Source organism: Syngnathoides biaculeatus, chromosome 18 (genome assembly GCF_019802595.1).
Source record: "Syngnathoides biaculeatus isolate LvHL_M chromosome 18, ASM1980259v1, whole genome shotgun sequence".
In the NCBI taxonomy this organism is placed as follows: domain Eukaryota; kingdom Metazoa; phylum Chordata; class Actinopteri; order Syngnathiformes; family Syngnathidae; genus Syngnathoides; species Syngnathoides biaculeatus.
The window spans coordinates 9,486,614-9,504,181 of record NC_084657.1 but is presented as its reverse complement, the minus strand read 5'-3'; the positions used below and the strand labels follow the sequence as shown (position 1 = coordinate 9,504,181).

Genomic DNA, 17,568 nt, shown 5'->3' with positions numbered 1-17,568 from the left:
TCCATTGAATAGTTGAGGCCGACATCTTAATTCCAATTTTCTTACTTGGACTTAAAGTGACATTTTGGTCATGATTTAAACTTTTTTTCTTTTTGCATCTAGCGTCTTAACATCATTTCGTCACACGTTTGTCGCTCGCGTCGCCGCAAAATGGATTCCTTGCATAAATGCCCAATAAGAACCGATAAATAAAAAAAATTGTCAATAAAGATTTGTTTAACATTGCTGTGATGTGGAACTAAAAAAAAAAACAAACAAAAAAACGGACTCAGTGATTCATTTTTCACGAAAAATGGAAAACGACACCGTGGCCACCCGGTGAGCGCATGTGCGCGCCGCGCAGTTCAAAGGTCGTCGGTTGGAATGTGGCCCTCTCGCCTCCACCGCCAAGCAATCATTCATATCATATTTTGGAACCACAATCACATTTTTCAAAGCCTGACTTTGACCTATAAAATCGGAACACCGGTGACCTTCGCGACCCCCCGGGAAGAGGGGATGAAATAAATCAAAAGGGAATTGTAAAAATGTACAAAGGGTCAAAAGAGCAGGAAAACGAGTGAACTCGCAAAAGGAGAGAAGTACAAAAAAAAACAAAAAATAAAACTAAGAAAGGATGAAAATGTAAGAAATTAACAATGGAGAAAAGCAAAGGAAAAAGAAAAGAAGGAGAAAGTCTGGAAGGACAGACCGATGAAATCAATAAGTGAAGAAAGAATGAAATATGAACAGCAAAATGCATGGAGTGATGAAGCGTAAAAAGATGGAAGGCAAGAAATATTCATTTTTGGGGGGAAAAAAGCAAAAAAAAGACAGCGTGGATAACGTACGGACGAGTAAGTTGCGCCTGATGAAGGTTGAGAATGGCCGAAAGGTTTGCGCGAGGAATCGAGAATAGATAGCAGAAAAATATGGGGGGGTTCTCAAATTTGGGGGTTTGGACGGTGGAGGGGGGGGGTCTCTTGTCACTAGGGGGAGACATTTTGGGAGGAGAAGGTTGGAAAGTATCTGGGACATAATTGGAAGAATATCGAAAATGTACTCCAAACATAAAATGCGTTTAAACTAAAAGAACTAAATTGATAGTCAAGAACTGATAATTAACGTGGAAATTATGGGCGACGGCAGGTCACGTTTGATTCATGGAAGGAGGTTGGCGTGTGTGATTTGGCTAAAAATGACGCAAAATGTTTGAAAAAGTGGAAGTGAAAGAAAGATGAAAATAAATCAACCAAACAGAACGATGACATAATTCAAGCGTGATAAAGAAACCACAAAATAATAAACTATAACAAATGAAAACTTCAACAGAAGCGTCGAAAGACCGAAGAATTCATCCAGCCATCTATTTTCTGAGCCGCTTATCCTCACGAGGGTCAAGGGAGTGCTGGAGCCTATCCCAGCTGTTATCGGGCAGGAGGTGGGCAGGGTACACCCTGAACTGGTCGCCAGCCAATCGCAGGCCACATGTCGACAAACAACAGCCGCACTCGCAATCACACCTTGGGGCAATTTAGAGTGTCTAGTTAATGTCGCATGATTTTTTTTTTTTGGGGGGGGGGGATGTGGAAGGAAACCAGAGTGCCCACCCGGAGAAAAGCCACGCAAGGCACAGGGAGAACATGAAAATTCAATACAGAGAGGGCCGGGATTCGAACCCCCGGTCCTCAGAACTGTGAGGCCGACGATCTAACCAGTTCCGTCACCGTGCCGCAAACTAAAGAATAAAAACCCGAAGCAAGGAACATCTGTGTGGATTGGTGTGACAAACGGACCCGGACCCGTGGACCTCCACTGACCCCCGAGCGAGCGGTCCGGCGCATCGGGAATTCATGCCGTCAACCCGACCCTCTCTCCCCTTTTTTTCACGCTTGAATTTGTCTATTTCCCGGCTAAAAACAAAACAAAACCAAAAACCAAAACGCCAAGTCGCAGAACTTGATTTCACCGCGGTCTCACTTTCAGAAGTTGCCGCGTCCGCCCTGAACGATTCCTGACCCAAAATATTAAATCATCACCTTGACGTACGTTTATCAGATGAAAACCGCATTCCGAGGTTTTGACTGAGCAGCAAAAAAAAAAAAATTCTAATCGTCAGCGTCATCATGGCCTATCAGCAGAGCCAACAGGTTGAACTGGTCCGGCTCGGCCTTGCCTCTTTTTTTTTTTTTTTTTTAAACCGCATCCAAATTACGCGTCGCAAGATCACGTAAACCAGTACCCGAGCCAATAAGCAGACAGACGGATTGACTTTTCCGTGCCGTCCTCGTTTGGACTCAGCGTGACGAGACAAAAACTCAACGTAAGGCGGCATCAAACCGGCGACTCCCCGGGGCGGATTCCGCGCCGCTCGTCTCGATTCGGACGGACATGTCACCTGCGTTGGGGATTTTGGGCCTCCTGCTGCTTCGGAGCGGAGCCGAAGGATTTGGAATCCTACCGGGAAGTTCGCAGGATCACCTGGAAATCACGGAAGAAGCGATCTTGAACGTCACAGTGCAGGCGTGCCGCGCGCTGGCCGAAGCCGAGGGCAACGACTTCTCGCCCCCCGTAAGATTTCGTCTAAGTTCTGGTCCGGTGTCGGCGGGAACTCGTTGTCAACAGTTCTGATGTCGTTGATGTGGGTGGGGGGTGGGGGGGGTTTCATATTTTGGGAATAACACGCACACCTTTTGCTCACCAATTTCAAAACATGACAATGGTGGCGGTTGTCGGATAAATCGGCGTCATAATAATTAACAAAATGAGGGCCGGGCATTTTTGAGAATTATTAATTTCACAACTATTGCGTTCATTTTTCATATGTATTAATTCAGATATATTTCAAATTTTTGGTTTTGTAATCAAATTCAATCCTTGTTTCGGTTCCGTTCACTCGGCTTGCATGTTATGATATTAATCGGGTAGATACAAATAAAAGCTTTTTTTTTCATTTTTTTACAATTTTGGAATATTTTCGCAGAGGTAAACGGGCAGTGCCATAGACAAATATTGGTTCACTTGAAATAATTATTCCCATGAATAACTTGTTCCTAAGCAAATAAAAAAAATGAAATTAGAAGACTTGAAGGGCTCTCGGCGAACGTTTCAACCACGCAAGACCTCTTCCATATCATAAGTTCTTATGAATCCAAAATGATCTGCACGGGCCTTTATCGCAAGAAAGTCACACGAGGTCAGGCAAGGAAAATTTCACGGACAACATTTATCATTTATGGTTCTGTTGATGAATGAAATGCGAAATGTATGAATTACTATCACGGGTTGTGTGCGCCGCAGCCGCAGCCTTTCACCATCACGGCGGTGGCCGTCGCGTGCAGGTCCGAAAACTCCAAGCGCTTCCAGCAGGCCATCACGTCCATCATCTCCAGGAACGTGCGCGTGGACCTGGTCCAGGCGCTGAACGCCAGCTTCCACTTCGACGACGAGTCCTTCGTCGGCGGTCGCGACATCATCACGTCGGGCCTGCGGACGGTCAAGGCCAACAACGTGCAGCAAAACTTTGAAGCGGCTCAGGAAATCCTGGGGATGATTCTACACCCGTTACAGGTTCCGCTCCCCTTCGCCACTTAGGGACAGGCTCAAGATCCACATTTTTAACAAATATTACATTTTCATTTGATGCTAATTCTGATTTTCTAAAGCAGTTCCGAAGGCCGGGGGGCAACCCCAACCTCGCTTGCGTGGAATTTGCGTGGGTTTTCTCCGGGTGGGCACTCCGGTTTGTGCATCATTCATTGGCGACTCGAAATCGCTCCCCTAGGTGTGACTGATTGGTTGTTGGTCTCTCTGCGCCCTGAGAATTGCCGGCGACCAGTTCAGGGTGTGCCCCGCCTCTTGCCCGACAAGAGCTGGGATCTTTAAATTGACAAGCGTCCATTTGTGACCCTCCCCTTTTTCCACTAAACCAGAGCTCCATGCCGTCACCTTCTAGTCCCGATCTGCTGTGTCCTCTCGCTCCAGACCAGCATTTGTCACTTGGTTTCTCTGTGCCAGGTCTAATTTCTTACTCACAGGGGGTTGATTTTAACTCTGTAATTCCTCGATCAGACTACAGTATCTTAGGCCAGATATCGGCCCGACTGCAGCAGATTTCCTAGATAGGGCCTGACGCATTTTGTCGGGAATGACAAGATTTCTTGTAGTGTGACTGACTTAGTCCACGACAAAGAACTTGGATCAACAATAACCCTACGACGCCGCAAAGAAAAGTCTAACACGATTGGTTTTTGGGGGTTGGACATCTTCTCTGTAGTCTGACTTACCAATGACAAACCAAATTTGTCTTCTACGGTCATTCGGGCATCACGCATTTTGAGACGTACATCTTTGTACGCCAAGTTAATCAGGTTCGATCTGATCGGATTTGAAGAATCATCAAACAATCTTTTTTTTCTATCTGCGACCTGAAGGATTTTTACAGCCACAGCAACTGGGTGGAGATCGGCAATGAATTTCCGAACTCCAACCTTATCAGATCCGACACCAGCATCGGCAACATAGCAGGTAGGCGAGATGAGACGATAAACCCAAAGGACCGCGGACCAGGTCCCGCGAGGAATTGTAAACACGACCATTCCGGCAGATGTGACCAGGGCGACCTGTCGCAGCTGCGACGGGGACGACTGCAGCAACAACATCCTCGAGGACATCATCCAGGAGCAGATACTGACCTCGGGATATTTTGGAATCATCCCCTTCGTGTCCACCAAACCCAGCGGTAAGTGAGGTCTTCGTCAAGTCCATTTTGGTCACGATACATCTGGCGTTTGAGAGGGAAAAAAATTGCTCGGCAGCGTTGGTTTCTGGGGTCGTCATCACAGCTTCGCTAGCGGCCTCCCTTCTGCTTCATCTCCCGACGCACTTAGCACTCCTGATAACAATCAGATCAGCGGTGATATCCACCCTGCCTCGCGCTCCATAAGTTATCAGCTCCGGTCGGCTAAAAATAAACTCTGCTCGGCAAGACCCAAGCACGCAAGCAAACACGTCAACAAATCGCCACACCCGGGGAGGCAAAGATCCGCTGCGCTAGTGAACCACCGCCAAACTCTTTTGATTGGTGCCTGTCGTAATTGGAAAAGCAACCTGGGCCCCAGTACGCCAAGCGAGTGTGACCGGGCCGATCGAAAACTTGTTTGAAGTCGGGAGTAGAACTCGAATTTGCCGTTTGGAAGAACCGAAGCATCCTGTTGATACCAGACTCATTATGACTTCTTTCTTAAAGTTACCTCATTTGATTTTCGAAGCAAAACTTTTTGAAGCGTCGGTCAACCGTCATCATCGAAGATGTCCTTCTTCTGCTTGCTGCAATTCCAAGCCGAGATTTGACATTCTTGTGCACGTACAGGAAAATGCAGCCACGGAGGAGCCTTGGACCTGACCAGCATAATCGAGCCCACTGGTGGGATAAACAAAGACACGTTTGATTCAGAACACGGGTTCCTCCACACGCGGGCGGCCAATCTGGCAGTATCAGCAACGAGCGAGATCCTGGAGAACGTCCGCCAGGCCACGGGCGACGTGCCTTTCCTCCAGTACGCCGGCCTGAAACGCGCAGCCGCGGGCACGACCCGCAACAATTTCGGCGCAGCGTAAAGCTTTTATCTCCGTCGTCAGGATGTTGGGGATCTCCAGAGGATCCGGGAAAGCGCTGTGTTTCGTGATTGACACCACGCAGAGCATGAGCGACGATATCGCGGCAGTGCAGAACGCGACATCCTCCTTCATCAGCAGCCAAGTGGGCACTCCGAACGAACCTTTGTCCTACATTCTCGTGCCCTTCAACGATCCAGGTAAGGACGTCGCATCGCAGACCGGGAGCGGCAGATGATTGTCGGGTATCCACGCTGACAGAACGCAAGATAACATCAACTCGTTTGATTCAGAATTCGGGCCGCTGATGAGGACAACCGATCCGCAATTGTTCATGGACAGTATTGATGATCTGTCAGCAAGCGGTGGAGGAGATGAAGGAGAGTTGAGTCTCTCGGGCCTTCAGGTACAACCACTCACCTTTTGACGAATGTTCTTTACTTCTCAAAAGAGAAGAGTGAAAAGAATTGTCACGTGAGTGGGACAACCACAGTCAAAAAGCCGACGTACTTCAAGAGTCTCTCGGTGACGAACAAAAATCACAAGAGATCAACTCCACACATTTGCATTTGTCGGACACTTTGCCACGATCGTTTCGATTCTAATTCTGATTCTTCTCTTTCACGTCAAGTTGGCGCTGTCGAACGCTCCTCAGAGCTCAGACATCTTCCTCTTCACAGATGCACCCGCCAAAGACCGAGAGCTGAAGTCCACCGTAATCGCTCTCATTGAGCGGACTCAATCTGTGGTGGGTGCCACGTGGGCCGACTTTGTGACATTTTAAGTACCTGACGAACGACAAATCACGTCAAAGAGGTGTTTCTCCATCCAGGTGTACTTCCTGATCACAGGAACAGGGGAAAACAGCCGGCGGCGGCGGCGAAACCGGGTTAGAAGTGGTCTGCAGCAGCACAAAAGGATTGCATCAGGAGACATTCAGCTGTACCAAGACGTGGCCCTGGCCGCGGGAGGTCTGGTGATAGAGCTGGAAAACGACGAACTCTTAGAAGCCACCAGAATCATTGGGCAGATGTCCAACTCCTCGATGGTAGCTCCAGCAAGATGTCTTTGACTTTGTTGCGAGAAGTTCAACACGAGTAAAGCTCGACATGTTTGACTGCTTTTCTTAGGTGACACTTCTGCAGGCATCCAGGACTCCAGGACAGGATCCAGAAACATTCACATTTGCGGTCGACCAGACCTCGAACAACGTCCGACTTCTCATTACCGGACGTCCCGATCTGATCAGTCTTACCAACCCGAGAGGTAAAACTAATTGAAAACACACAACAAAGTCTTTCAAAGTTTTTTAGACCTTGAAGGAGCTGTGGACAGCGGTCATACGGAGGATGACTTCAGTTATAAGTGTTGCACTTCCTGTCTTCACAGGCATTACAAGGATCGTCAATGGAATGGGCATAGACGTACTGATCTCATCCTCGGAAATGGTGGGAAACTTGCAAACTTTGGCGCTAAGGACAGAAGACGCGGGAACGTGGAGAGTGCAAGTAGAGGCAACAGCTCCATACACGCTGAGGGCTACAAGTGAGTATTCTACCGATAAAAAGACAATAAGAAAAGTGGATTGTCAACTTGTTTTACTTTGAAGGCCAGAGTCCCCTTGACTTCCTGTTTGACTTTGTGGAGTACATACCCTCGAAAAACACATTTGATGTTCTTGATTCCCGTCCCGCAGCCAGTAAGGGAACTTCTTCTTGCCCCCAAATGTCACATCCGCATCAACAGACCTTCCTAATGAAGCGTCTTTTTCTTTGAAGACACCAACGGTACCCTGCTGGTGACACTTACGGGCAGCGACACAGCTAACGTGACCATGGTCACTCTGGTAGAGGCGGCGAGTTCTGTCGAGGTTGAGGGGGTCGTGGAGCCGCAGGGGCGTGGCAACTTCCTGGTTCGTTTCGACACGATTCCGTCTCTGCCCTTTGTGGTGCTCGTGGAGGGAACTGTGACCAACGCGAGCGGAGAATCAATTTCTTTCCGACGACTGTCGGAAACCACCTCCCGGGGATCCAATCTAACCATTCGGGTGAGTGTGCAACGCGGTAGCGCCAGCGCATCACCTGGCAAGATGTTGTCAGAGTCTCCACTAGCTGACGTCATCCATGTCTAGGCTGAAGCAGAGCTCAACTTCGTGCCAGGGATGGTGTTGTCGGTGCCTTTTTTCTTGAACACGGAGAGAACTGGAGGGAACGTCTCGATCCGCGTCACCACCAACAACCCGCTCTACACAGTCAGTGCTCCAAGCTCGCTCTTGGTGGAGCCAGGAGTCACCGCCAACGGCACCGTGACGCTCTCCGTGCCCCTCAACACGCCCTCGGGCACCACCGTCACCCTCGTCATCGAGGCAGAAGGCACCGGAGACCTGGGCATCAACTACATTGTCCTCAGGATCTCGGTTTTAAATCCGGTTGGTCACCCCGCCCGTCACGTTCCACCTGGCAAAATGGCTGTCTTAGCGATTCCCGTCTCCTTGCAGGTGTCAGACTTCACATCTCCCGTGTGTGAGGTGGTGTGCATCGTCAACTGCGTGCACAACTGCAGCACAACCTCGTGGGAGTTGTCACTCCGCGTGAGCGACGGCACCGGAGGGACCGGAGTGGAGCGGGTCAGCCTCGTGCAAGGCAACGGAACGCTGGACCTCAGACGGGCGCCCGACGACGGGGACGTCGTTCTGGCAACCTACAACGCGTCATGCGCCTCACCTGATGCGGAGCTGGTGGCGGTGGACCGCGTGGGCAACGTGGCCACGTGCGCCTTCAACGCCTTCGACACCAGCTCAGGGGGCGTGGCCTCTTCACGCACTCGAACGCCCCTCAGCCATGTCGCGCTCGCCCTGGCGCTCGGAGTCTTGCTGAGCCTTAACGTTTGCTGAAATGCAGTCGAAGAACAGTTGCGAGCGTGACGCGCTAAGGTGTTCTCTTTGGGGCTTATCTTTTCCTGGTGGCCAACCTCCAATGCAAACATTTTCAAATAATATGAAAAAAATGATTCTGAAAAATGATTTTGTACCCCAAAAATAGGTTGGGGTTTCTTTACGTGCACAAGTCTATATAATAGACACACATACGCAGTGTATGTACTTGAAGGATTGTTTTGAAGTGCTACGACCTTAAGAAATGATTTTTTTCCCTTATGATTATGATTGTGATGATTATGCTGCCGATTCTGTGGAAATAATCTGTGAAGAAAACCACCTGCTGACCGCTGAAGCCAAATTTCAATTTATGAAGACGAAAGATTGCCGCAGCAGATGAAAGAAGGCAAATATTAAAAAAAAAAAACACTTTATTTTGTCGTCACGTGTCAAATCTTTTACAGGACTTTGCCACAAACGGAACGCATTTTCTCTCCTTTTTTTGTCTATTTACACATGGCTGTGAAGGACTGCGAGATGAGCCGACGTAGAAAATTTAAAGGGTTTGTAACTTTTTCAAGGTTATTTACTTTCTCACCAGGAAGTTGTTGGTTTTTTTTTAATCCCTTTTCATCGACTGCCATCTTAGCATGTCCCTCAAACCTTCATCCCTCGTTCTTATTTGGAAGAAAAACACTAAGAAGAGTTTTTGACCGCGGGGTTAAAGGTCCGTTACGTTGACAGTCGCACCGCAACGTGGATTCACGCTCCAAGCGCGGCTGCTACCTCGGAGCGCCGCGCGGTGGCGCTGCCGCCGCGCCGCAAAGCGCTTTCACAGCCGCTCCCGGACCGTATTCCGTCAGGCCATCCCGTTGGCGTACTGGGACAGTTTGCTCTCCAGGTCGCTGATTCTCTTCTCCTGAGACGACACCGTCGCCTTCAGGTGCTGGATCTCCTCCAGCAGCTGCTCGAGCAGCACGGGCTGCACGAGGAGAGGCCGGCGGAGAAGAGATGCGTGCGACGGAGAGGAGGAAACGGAGGACGGGAAACGGGAAAGGGAGGAAGGAAGGACAGAGGGAGGGAAAGAGAAAAGGACAGCGACGGAAAGTCAGTCAACAAAGAAGTCAAAGTTCAAGGTCAGATGGCGGAGAAAAGGAAGAGAAAGTGAAAACGGAAGACGACCATCGACGGCGCAAAACGGTATCGTCCATTTACGTGCTCGGACGTACTGAAAAGGGGGACGGACGCACTCGCGAGACGAGGGACTGACCGGCAGGCCGGCGCCGTCGCACGAGGACATGCTGCGGCGGGTGACGGGCTTGGAGTCCAGCATGTTCTTCTTGGACACTTTGAGCTCGCGACTCTTTGGTGGCACGTAGCCCTCCTTCATGGACACCAGCACGGGGTCCTGGTCGCGCCCCTCCAGCCACTCCTCGGGCTCCATGGCGGGCTCCGGCCCAGCCGTGTCCGGATACAGGTCGTCCTGGAAGAGGTCCGACTGCGCAGCGACATTTCGCGACCTCAGCGGGTTTCACCGCAACTCGGCGGATCCGGCAATCTGGATCGGGTCTGGCGGGACTTACTTTTCGAGGCACGGTCATCGTGATGGGCTCGCACTTCTTGTCGTGCAGTTTGTACAACCTTCGGGAAAACCACAAAGCAGACAACTCAGACGACTTATGTTCAAAATCTGAAGACTTGCTCGCTCACCTGGCAATCTCACACTTGCTGACGTCCACGCCCCTCTTGGGCATGAAGCCCATCCCCCGCTGGGGTTCTTTGCTGCTGAAGGTGTTGAGGTAGTGCACGTAGGGCGCTTCCTCCGTGATCTCAAAGTAACGGATGCTGCTGTCTCCCTGCAGACACACACAAACACACACACACCCAAACGTTGCAATCAAACGGCTCAGTTACCGTAATTCCCGACCTACAGAGCCTCAGCCAGTACTTTTGGAAAGGAAATACCATTTGGTACATCCGTAGGCCGCAGCTGTGTAAAAGCCGCAATTGCCCACAATGAAACAGGAGATATTTACAGAAGGGACACAGAGAGTTTAACGCTAGCGCCGCTGTGCTAATGCTAACACTAGCACGGCGCTAACAGGGCCGCTAAAAAAAAACCACAATGTAACACGAGATATTTACAAAGAAAGAGAGTTTAACACGAGCACCGCCGCGTTAATGCCAACACTAACACTAGCACAGCGCTAAGGGGGCCGGTTAAAAAGAACAAAAAAACACAATGAAACACGAGATATTTACAAAGAAAGACAGTACACAGAGAGTTTAACACTAGCGCCAATGCGCTAACACTAATGCTAGCGCCGCGCTAATCCTAAAACTAACACTCAAACAGCGCTAATGGGGCCGGCAAGACATTTACAGACGGTACACAGACAGTTTAATGCGAGCGCCGCCACACTAGCACTAACGCTAGCGCCGCCACGCTAGCGCTAATGCTAACACTAGCACCGTGCTAACAGGCCTGGTTAAAAAAAAAATGTTTCAATACACGAGATATTTACAAAGAAAGACGGCACACAGAGAGTTTAACACTAGCCGCCACGCTAACGCTAGCGCCACGCTCACTGGGCCGGTTAAAAAAAAAAAAAAACACCGGTAAAAATCACAGACACCGGCATCAACATGCTAGTCCAGCACTAACAGGGCCGTACCGGTAAAAATCACTTCCTCGGCACATATATTCCACCGGTCTCAAAAAAATGCCCAAATTGGCCGCATCACCGCATAAACCGCAGGCTTAAAAGCGCGTGAAAAAAAGTTGCGGCTCATAGCCCGGAAATGACGGTAATGTGGACGTGGGGTACAGATAGACGTTACCTTGCCGCACAAGTACACCATGTTAGCGTCTGGGTCGTAATACGGTAACAGGACGCCGTTACTCGTGTCCAACTCTAACAGTGCGAGTGGCTCCTCAAAATTGGTCTGAGGGAGAAGAAGAGTTCATTTTTCCACAACTTTAATATTCTTGTAGGCACATCTGCAATTATACCACATCATTTATTGCCGTGCGGTCGACACGTACCGGGTCCCAGAGTCCAAGCTCCCTCTGGCTCATGCGAGTAAATCCTGTGGTGAAGATGTTCCCGTCTCTGGTGAAGATGGCCCTCATGGGTCGGATGCCATCGTGAGGAGCCAAGCGTTCCTGCGGGTCACGCGGTCGTGCACATGGGGTTAGCAATGCCCCCCTCCCTCGACTTGGACCGCTCCCGGCGGCCGCCACTCACCGCCACCACTTCGGCCTTGCGCGGGTCGCATACGCGCAGGCGGCGGTCTTTGCAAGTGGTGCAGAACAGACTCCCGTTCCTGTTCCAGCTGATGCTGTAGATGAGGTCGGGGTGGTCGTCCATGGAGATGAGCGGCTCCCCCGTTCCCACGTTCCAGACCATGACCAGGTTGTCGCTGGCTGCGAAAAACAAAACAACAAAGTCGTATTGACTCAAGTCCGTATTCATGATCTTGCAAGCGCGTGCGGGTGGGTTGTACCCGCGGTGAGGAGTATGTTGCGTGTGGTCGGGTGCCAGCTGACAATGCCGACGCGCTTGGAGTGCCCCTCCAGTACCACGACAGGGTCAGTGAGGGGGCGCACCAGCGAGTGATCAGGAATCTGCCACACCTGTGGACGGCACAAATATTGTCAATGAATATTGTAACATTATACACGGTTCCCTCGCTACTTTGCACTTCATTTTTCGAGGCTTCAGTACTTCGCGGATCCCCACCGCACAAAAAAAAACATGGAAAAATGCACCCATATTGGGATATTGCGGGAAGACGCATAGATACAAGACGCGCGATTACTCCCCGGGGCAACGTCGACCAATGAGAGCATGTGTGGATTTATCTCGCAAGCCGATTGGCTGCGCATATCGAAGCCCCGCCCTTTGTCGTTCCTTTCCGCCATTTTCATTTACGTAATATTCTACGGCAGAAGTCTCCGAGTAATGAATGGTAACTCTACAGTAATACGTTTTATCTTTTAGATTGTACACATACGATACTGTTTATATTTATATGGTTTTATAATTACATAATAATTCACAAATATTCAAAGTACAAATATTGTTTTACTTAAGTTCTTTTACCCACATTTCACTTTTCGCGGGTGGTTCTGGTCCCAATCAACGGCGAAAGAAAGGATTACTGTATTCCGATTCCGGCCATTTTACATAATTTAGGTTCACATTTCTGAGCTACATCCAGATGACGAGTTCAGGGTGTACCACGTCTTCCTCCCACAGTCAAGCACGCCCACGTTCTTATGGAAAGCAAACTAGTCCCAAGTGGACCTCCGTGTTCCAAAAATAAGACCAAGACACAAACGCAGCAGAGGTCTCAATGCCGAATCCTGGATAACATCTTGGGTTCTCGTGAGATTGCGTGGCTCTTCGCGCGAGTGTGAGTATCAGTTACCATGGCGGTGCAATCCTCAGAGCCGCTAGCCAACACGTTATCGTCGTGGGGACACCAATCGATATCGAGGACGGGTCCAGAGTGTCCGATGACCAGAGGGTAGTTCTTGTCCACGCGGCCCACCTGCAGAACACACGACAACCTCAGAGGACCTCCATCAAGGTCAAGAGTCCCGACTCCATTATTCATTTCTATGCTGTCGGTTTCCCTTTATACCCCTTTCGTGAACTGCGAATATGTATCAACGTTAATAACAGACACACAAACGAGAGTGGTATTTATAGACGGGTGGTGAGGTGTTGAAAGGGGACTTTTTCATGTGGGCCATGAGCATGCATGCAGAGGTGGTGGGGAACCTCTTGGTGGCGGAGGGGGCGCGGGAAGCATTAATAGCTAGCCTGAAACGAGCCTAGCTTGAAGTGTTAGCCTTGGGAGCTAAACTTAGCTTCAGTGACATCACACGTTGATCATCCGGACAGACGTGAAGGCTTTGAGTACCAAATGTCAGCAGCTTGCTCGCCGCCGGCCGAGTGACATTGGAACAGCGCGCTTAGCTGGCGTGATCCCTCGACTGCATTTCAGTGCCAGTTTGAAGAGCTTTGTGGCTGTCGCCCTGCTTCAACGCATAGTATCATCGCCGATATACCTAGTGCCGTAATTTCCGGCCTGTAAGCCGCAATTTTTTGCCACACGCTTTCAACCCTGCGGTTTATGCGGCGTTGCTGCTAATTTGTGCATTTTTTTCTAACGGGCACAAGGGGGCACTCGAGCGGAGAAGGTAAGAGTGAAACTGGTGGAATATATGTGCAGAGGAAGTGACTTTTACCGGTCTGGCTCTGTTAGCGCTGCGCGAGCGTGTTACTGCCGTGTCTCAGTGATTTTTAACTGAATGGTTTTTTTTTTTTTAACCGGCCCTGTTAGCGGTGCTAGCATTAGCGCGGCAGTGCTAGCACAGCGGCGCAAGTGTTGAACTCTCTCTGTACCATCTTTCTTTGTAAATATGTCGTGTTATAACCAGGTGCGGTCTGTAGGCCGGGAATCATGGTAAGTTTCTCCTAAGTGGATCAGTTCTTGACAAAAGGCCTGATACTAGCGCCAATGATGAAAACACTGAAATCTAAGAAGGCGTTTGCACACAGCCAGGGAAAGTCCACCTGGACGGCCATCCAGGAACTCCAAAAAGTTCAGTTCAGCAAATGTTCAAAGCGCAATAAAGTGTCAGATATCGTGCCTTCAGGTTGTTCAGAGGCTTCAAGTGGAAGATTCCGAATTTGTCAAGAACATAATCTGCCTTGAGAAACTCGCCACGGATTGGATCGGTAGCAGTTCGCGATGGCGCAGAGTGACTCAAACTGGAGAAGGCGCATGACGGAAAGCAACGGCTCATCGGTTCAGGTCCGAATCAACCGGTGGTCTCGAGGAGACCGGCCCGGGGTTGAGAGGCTCTCTCAAAAACTCCACCAGCCGGGCCGCGCCACGTACTGACCTTCGAGAGGGGAATGACCAGGAAGGCTCCACCCCCACTCGACTCCACGATGACGGCCAGGAACTTGGGGTTGACGGCGCAGAAGGAACTGTCCCACGTCACCTTGGAGACGCGGATGTCGTCGTAGCTCTGCTCGGCCTTGACGGACTGGCCGAAGACGTGGCGGAACTTGCTCTGCCGCACAATGCTGCGACTCATGGCTGCAGGACGGACAACGGCGTTCAAAAGTTCATTCGTCGGATCGCGACCATATCGAGCATCTTCCGAAGGTTTTTGATGACAGGTTCTTCTGTTCAATAACAACAACGAAAATTGATTTACGGGTTCCTGTACACAAAGAACGTGGGCGGCATCCGGTTTAAAACTTTGCCAAACAAATATGAACGTTCGTCTCGAGATTCGTCCCATAGCACTGACGGCAGAAGGCGCAATTCGTCTGTATTTCCACCTCTCGTCATTCCTATGCAGGAACGTAAAACAAAAGACAAGACACTGGACGAACTGGGGCGGCCTCGTCCGATCTACTCTAGAACCTCGACAAAACAAGTTTAATTTGTACAACGTTCCACCCTACGGAAGCGTATTACTGCCCCCCCCCAAAAAAAAGGTCGCGTTTCACAGAATTATGAGATGATTCACATAATTATGTGAAACGTTACACAGAATTATCTGAAATTTTTCACAGAATTATGTGAAACGTTACAAAGTTATGTGAAATGTTTCACAGAATTATGAGACGATTCACATAATTATGTGTAACGTTTCACAGAATTATGTGATATGTTTCACAGGATTATGTGAAACGATTGACATAATTTACTTAATTATGTAAAACGTGCCTTTTTTTTTTTTTGGTGTGGCAGTAATACGCTTCCGTACTAACCTCTCGCGAAAACCCCCCCGAAGAGGTTGGTGTTTTTTTAACTAAATAAAAACGGCAGTCTATAATATCGTACTTCATAAAAACAACATCGCTTCAAAAAATTCAAAGAACTGAGGCCTTGCGGTGTGTCCACAGTGGCACCAGGGGGCGGTATAATACAGCCACGCAGACAAATGAAGCATTTATTAAATCATTTCAAGACTGGAAAAACTTTTGTACTATCGAGGGATATATATATATATATATTTTTTTTTTAAAGTCAGCGGTTAGTTTATGTGCTTGTTTAAAATATTATTCTTATCTTGTTTGGCAGTGACAAATAGCTTGAAAAATTCCGCAAAAATGTAATAATTGTGTACTATAGCTCATATCTAAAAAAAGTCTGTACGTAATCTCTCGCTCTTATCTCAAGGCAGCAGAGTGTAACACGTCTGTGACGCAAGTCACACACGGCGCTGTCGTTTGTGCAATGCGTGTCCTTGCACACGTCCTGCGTCTTTTGCTTTTTTTTCCATACCCAATATATGTATTTATGGGGTTTTTTTCCAATTGGTTTTATGACTCGTCTGTCTTGCATGTCCCCATGGACCGAGCGTACTGTTCCTACACAAAAAAAAAAATAAAAAAAGAGAGAGAGAAGCTAGTTTTTCAATTTCAATTTGGGTTGTTTTCACTGAGGTCCCATGTTTTGCTTGATTACCCACAAACCACTGCGGGCCGCCATTTAATTTCCCTCCATCTTCATACCCAGTTGCACGGCACAATGAACGCATCGATTATCGCCAAAAAGTCTTTCATCCGGAATAAGCTCCCCTCCCCACCCCCACCCTTCAGTATCTCGTCCCGACTTCAACCGAAGACGGCGAATTGAAAGTTTTCCACGTGGACGTCATTTGGGTGATTGTTTCCGACGTATTGCTTCCTGGTTTCCTTACTTTATGGTCATATAAAATTAAAAAAAATGGAAATGTTCAAGAAAAAGCTTCAGGTAACGAGATTGCTCCTCCCCCTCCCCCGTGCGAGCGAGTGCCCCCTTCCTAATTTAGACATGCGAGTGCATAGCCCCCCCCCCCCACCCCGCTCGTCCTAAATAGTCCCGGGACCGAGCCAGCGCATTGTGCCGCGTTCAAATCAGCGCACGGCGTTGAGTGAACGTGATAAGCAAAGGGAGGGTGGGGTGGGGGGAGGGGGTGCAACTTGTCAACATTCAGTTCTGCTCCGTAAAGGAGACTTTCCACCCCCCCCACCCCTAAGTTTGTGAAGTCCACGGCAACAAACGCAAGCGCACACAAGCAGGCCACAAAGAAAACTCACCTCAAGGTTTTTTTTTTTTTTTGGGGGGGGGGGAGACCCTCCGTGACCCTGCCGAAAAAAAAAAAAAAAAAAAAAAACGAGACGTCGCTGGAGGTTCTGGTTCGAGCGCGGCCCCCCCGTCGAGGCGAGTGCGTGTGTCCCAACGCCAGACGAACAAGGCGGGCAGAGAGGCGACGGCGGCTGGACTGGGTGGGCGATGAGGGGGTGGGGGGCGGGCGGGTTGGGTCACCGTCTATTTTGGAAATGGGACCGGCAGGCGGGTGAGACGAGCCCACTGATCAACCGGGGGAAGGGGGGGGGCGAGCTCGCAAAGCAGAATCCTAAATCGCATTTCAAAACTTGGAAGTCAGCAATTAAATGTTTTGAAAAGGAGCGTGAATTTTTGCAACCAAATAAACGACTATTCGACCCGTTTTTTCGACAAAAAGATGAAATAAACGCGCAAACTTTTACTTTTTTGAGCTCAGTGACATATTTGGTTTCAAAACATAACTCTATTGTGCCTTCTGAGGAATCAAACGACTGCACAGCGTCCACCGGTTTCCAACAAGACATGACGCTTTAATACGCGACACTCACTGCCGGGCAAGATTACTAATCGTAATAATAATAATAATGTCCCGCTTCCATACTTGGAAGGGCATAACTGCAAAAATCAAGCCGTGCACGATTCGCCTTGTGCTTTCATCGCGGAACGCAATCGTTTGCTGCTGTGTATGTTGTGTGTCGCACCCTAAAATGCGCTTTGTTGGTTTTGAAAAATGGGAATATGTAAAGTCCAGACGATTATCTTCAATTAATTTGCAGTTTAGCTCTAATGCAAGAACGCAAACGCCTGGCCGACCGCGCCGGTAAAATCGTTCGAGGTGATCCGTCCGCTTGCCCTGCACTTACCTGCCGAGATAAGCCCCAGAGCGCCTACGACCCTCGTGAGGATAAGCGCAGTGGAAAACGGATGCCCGGATGGATTTCTCCATATTC

At 49.2% G+C, this 17,568-nt stretch overlaps 2 protein-coding genes across 3 annotated transcripts; one reads left to right on the top strand and one right to left on the bottom strand.

Moving 5' to 3' along the window:
• The first annotated feature begins 2,161 nt into the window (after window positions 1-2,161).
• LOC133491486 (von Willebrand factor A domain-containing protein 7-like) lies at window positions 2,162-8,890 on the top strand. Its single transcript, XM_061802662.1, has 15 exons — window positions 2,162-2,550; window positions 3,280-3,549; window positions 4,413-4,506; window positions 4,586-4,720; window positions 5,351-5,537; window positions 5,620-5,795; window positions 5,889-6,001; window positions 6,227-6,343; window positions 6,428-6,643; window positions 6,726-6,861; window positions 6,985-7,140; window positions 7,205-7,294; window positions 7,374-7,642; window positions 7,727-8,023; window positions 8,093-8,890. Exons 1-15 carry the CDS (start codon window positions 2,371-2,373, stop codon window positions 8,486-8,488), a joined length of 2,832 nt encoding a protein of 943 aa, XP_061658646.1. The 5' UTR covers window positions 2,162-2,370; the 3' UTR covers window positions 8,489-8,890.
• A 15-nt stretch (window positions 8,891-8,905) lies between these two features.
• Window positions 8,906-17,568, bottom strand: coro6 (coronin 6). 2 transcript variants are annotated; one of them, XM_061802664.1, is made up of 11 exons: window positions 17,482-17,568; window positions 14,391-14,590; window positions 12,905-13,027; window positions 11,978-12,107; window positions 11,719-11,897; window positions 11,517-11,636; window positions 11,312-11,416; window positions 10,181-10,326; window positions 10,054-10,111; window positions 9,741-9,968; window positions 8,906-9,452 (listed from the first exon to the last, which is right to left on the bottom strand). In XM_061802664.1, the coding sequence occupies exons 2-11, from the start codon at window positions 14,586-14,588 to the stop codon at window positions 9,330-9,332; spliced, it is 1,410 nt and encodes a 469-aa protein (XP_061658648.1). In that variant the 5' UTR covers window positions 14,589-14,590; window positions 17,482-17,568; the 3' UTR covers window positions 8,906-9,329. The 2 variants fall into 2 exon arrangements, with proteins under 2 accessions (XP_061658648.1, XP_061658647.1); XM_061802663.1 differs by having other exon boundaries at window positions 9,310-9,968.

Excerpts from the sequence above, each read along its gene's own strand:
- LOC133491486 (XM_061802662.1), top strand. The coding sequence starts at position 2,371 with ATGTCACCTGCGTTGGGGATTTTGGGCCTCCTGCTGCTTCGGAGCGGA. Across the intron at positions 5,538-5,619 it reads GGCGACGTGCCTTTCCTCCA|GATGTTGGGGATCTCCAGAG; the intron begins GTACGCCGGCCT and ends CTCCGTCGTCAG. Across the intron at positions 7,643-7,726 it reads GATCCAATCTAACCATTCGG|GCTGAAGCAGAGCTCAACTT; the intron begins GTGAGTGTGCAA and ends ATCCATGTCTAG.
- coro6 (XM_061802663.1), bottom strand. The coding sequence starts at position 14,588 with ATGAGTCGCAGCATTGTGCGGCAGAGCAAGTTCCGCCACGTCTTCGGC. Across the intron at positions 12,108-12,904 it reads CTGAGGATTGCACCGCCATG|GTGTGGCAGATTCCTGATCA; the intron begins GTAACTGATACT and ends TGCCGTCCACAG. Across the intron at positions 10,112-10,180 it reads AGCAAGTGTGAGATTGCCAG|GTTGTACAAACTGCACGACA; the intron begins GTGAGCGAGCAA and ends GTTTTCCCGAAG.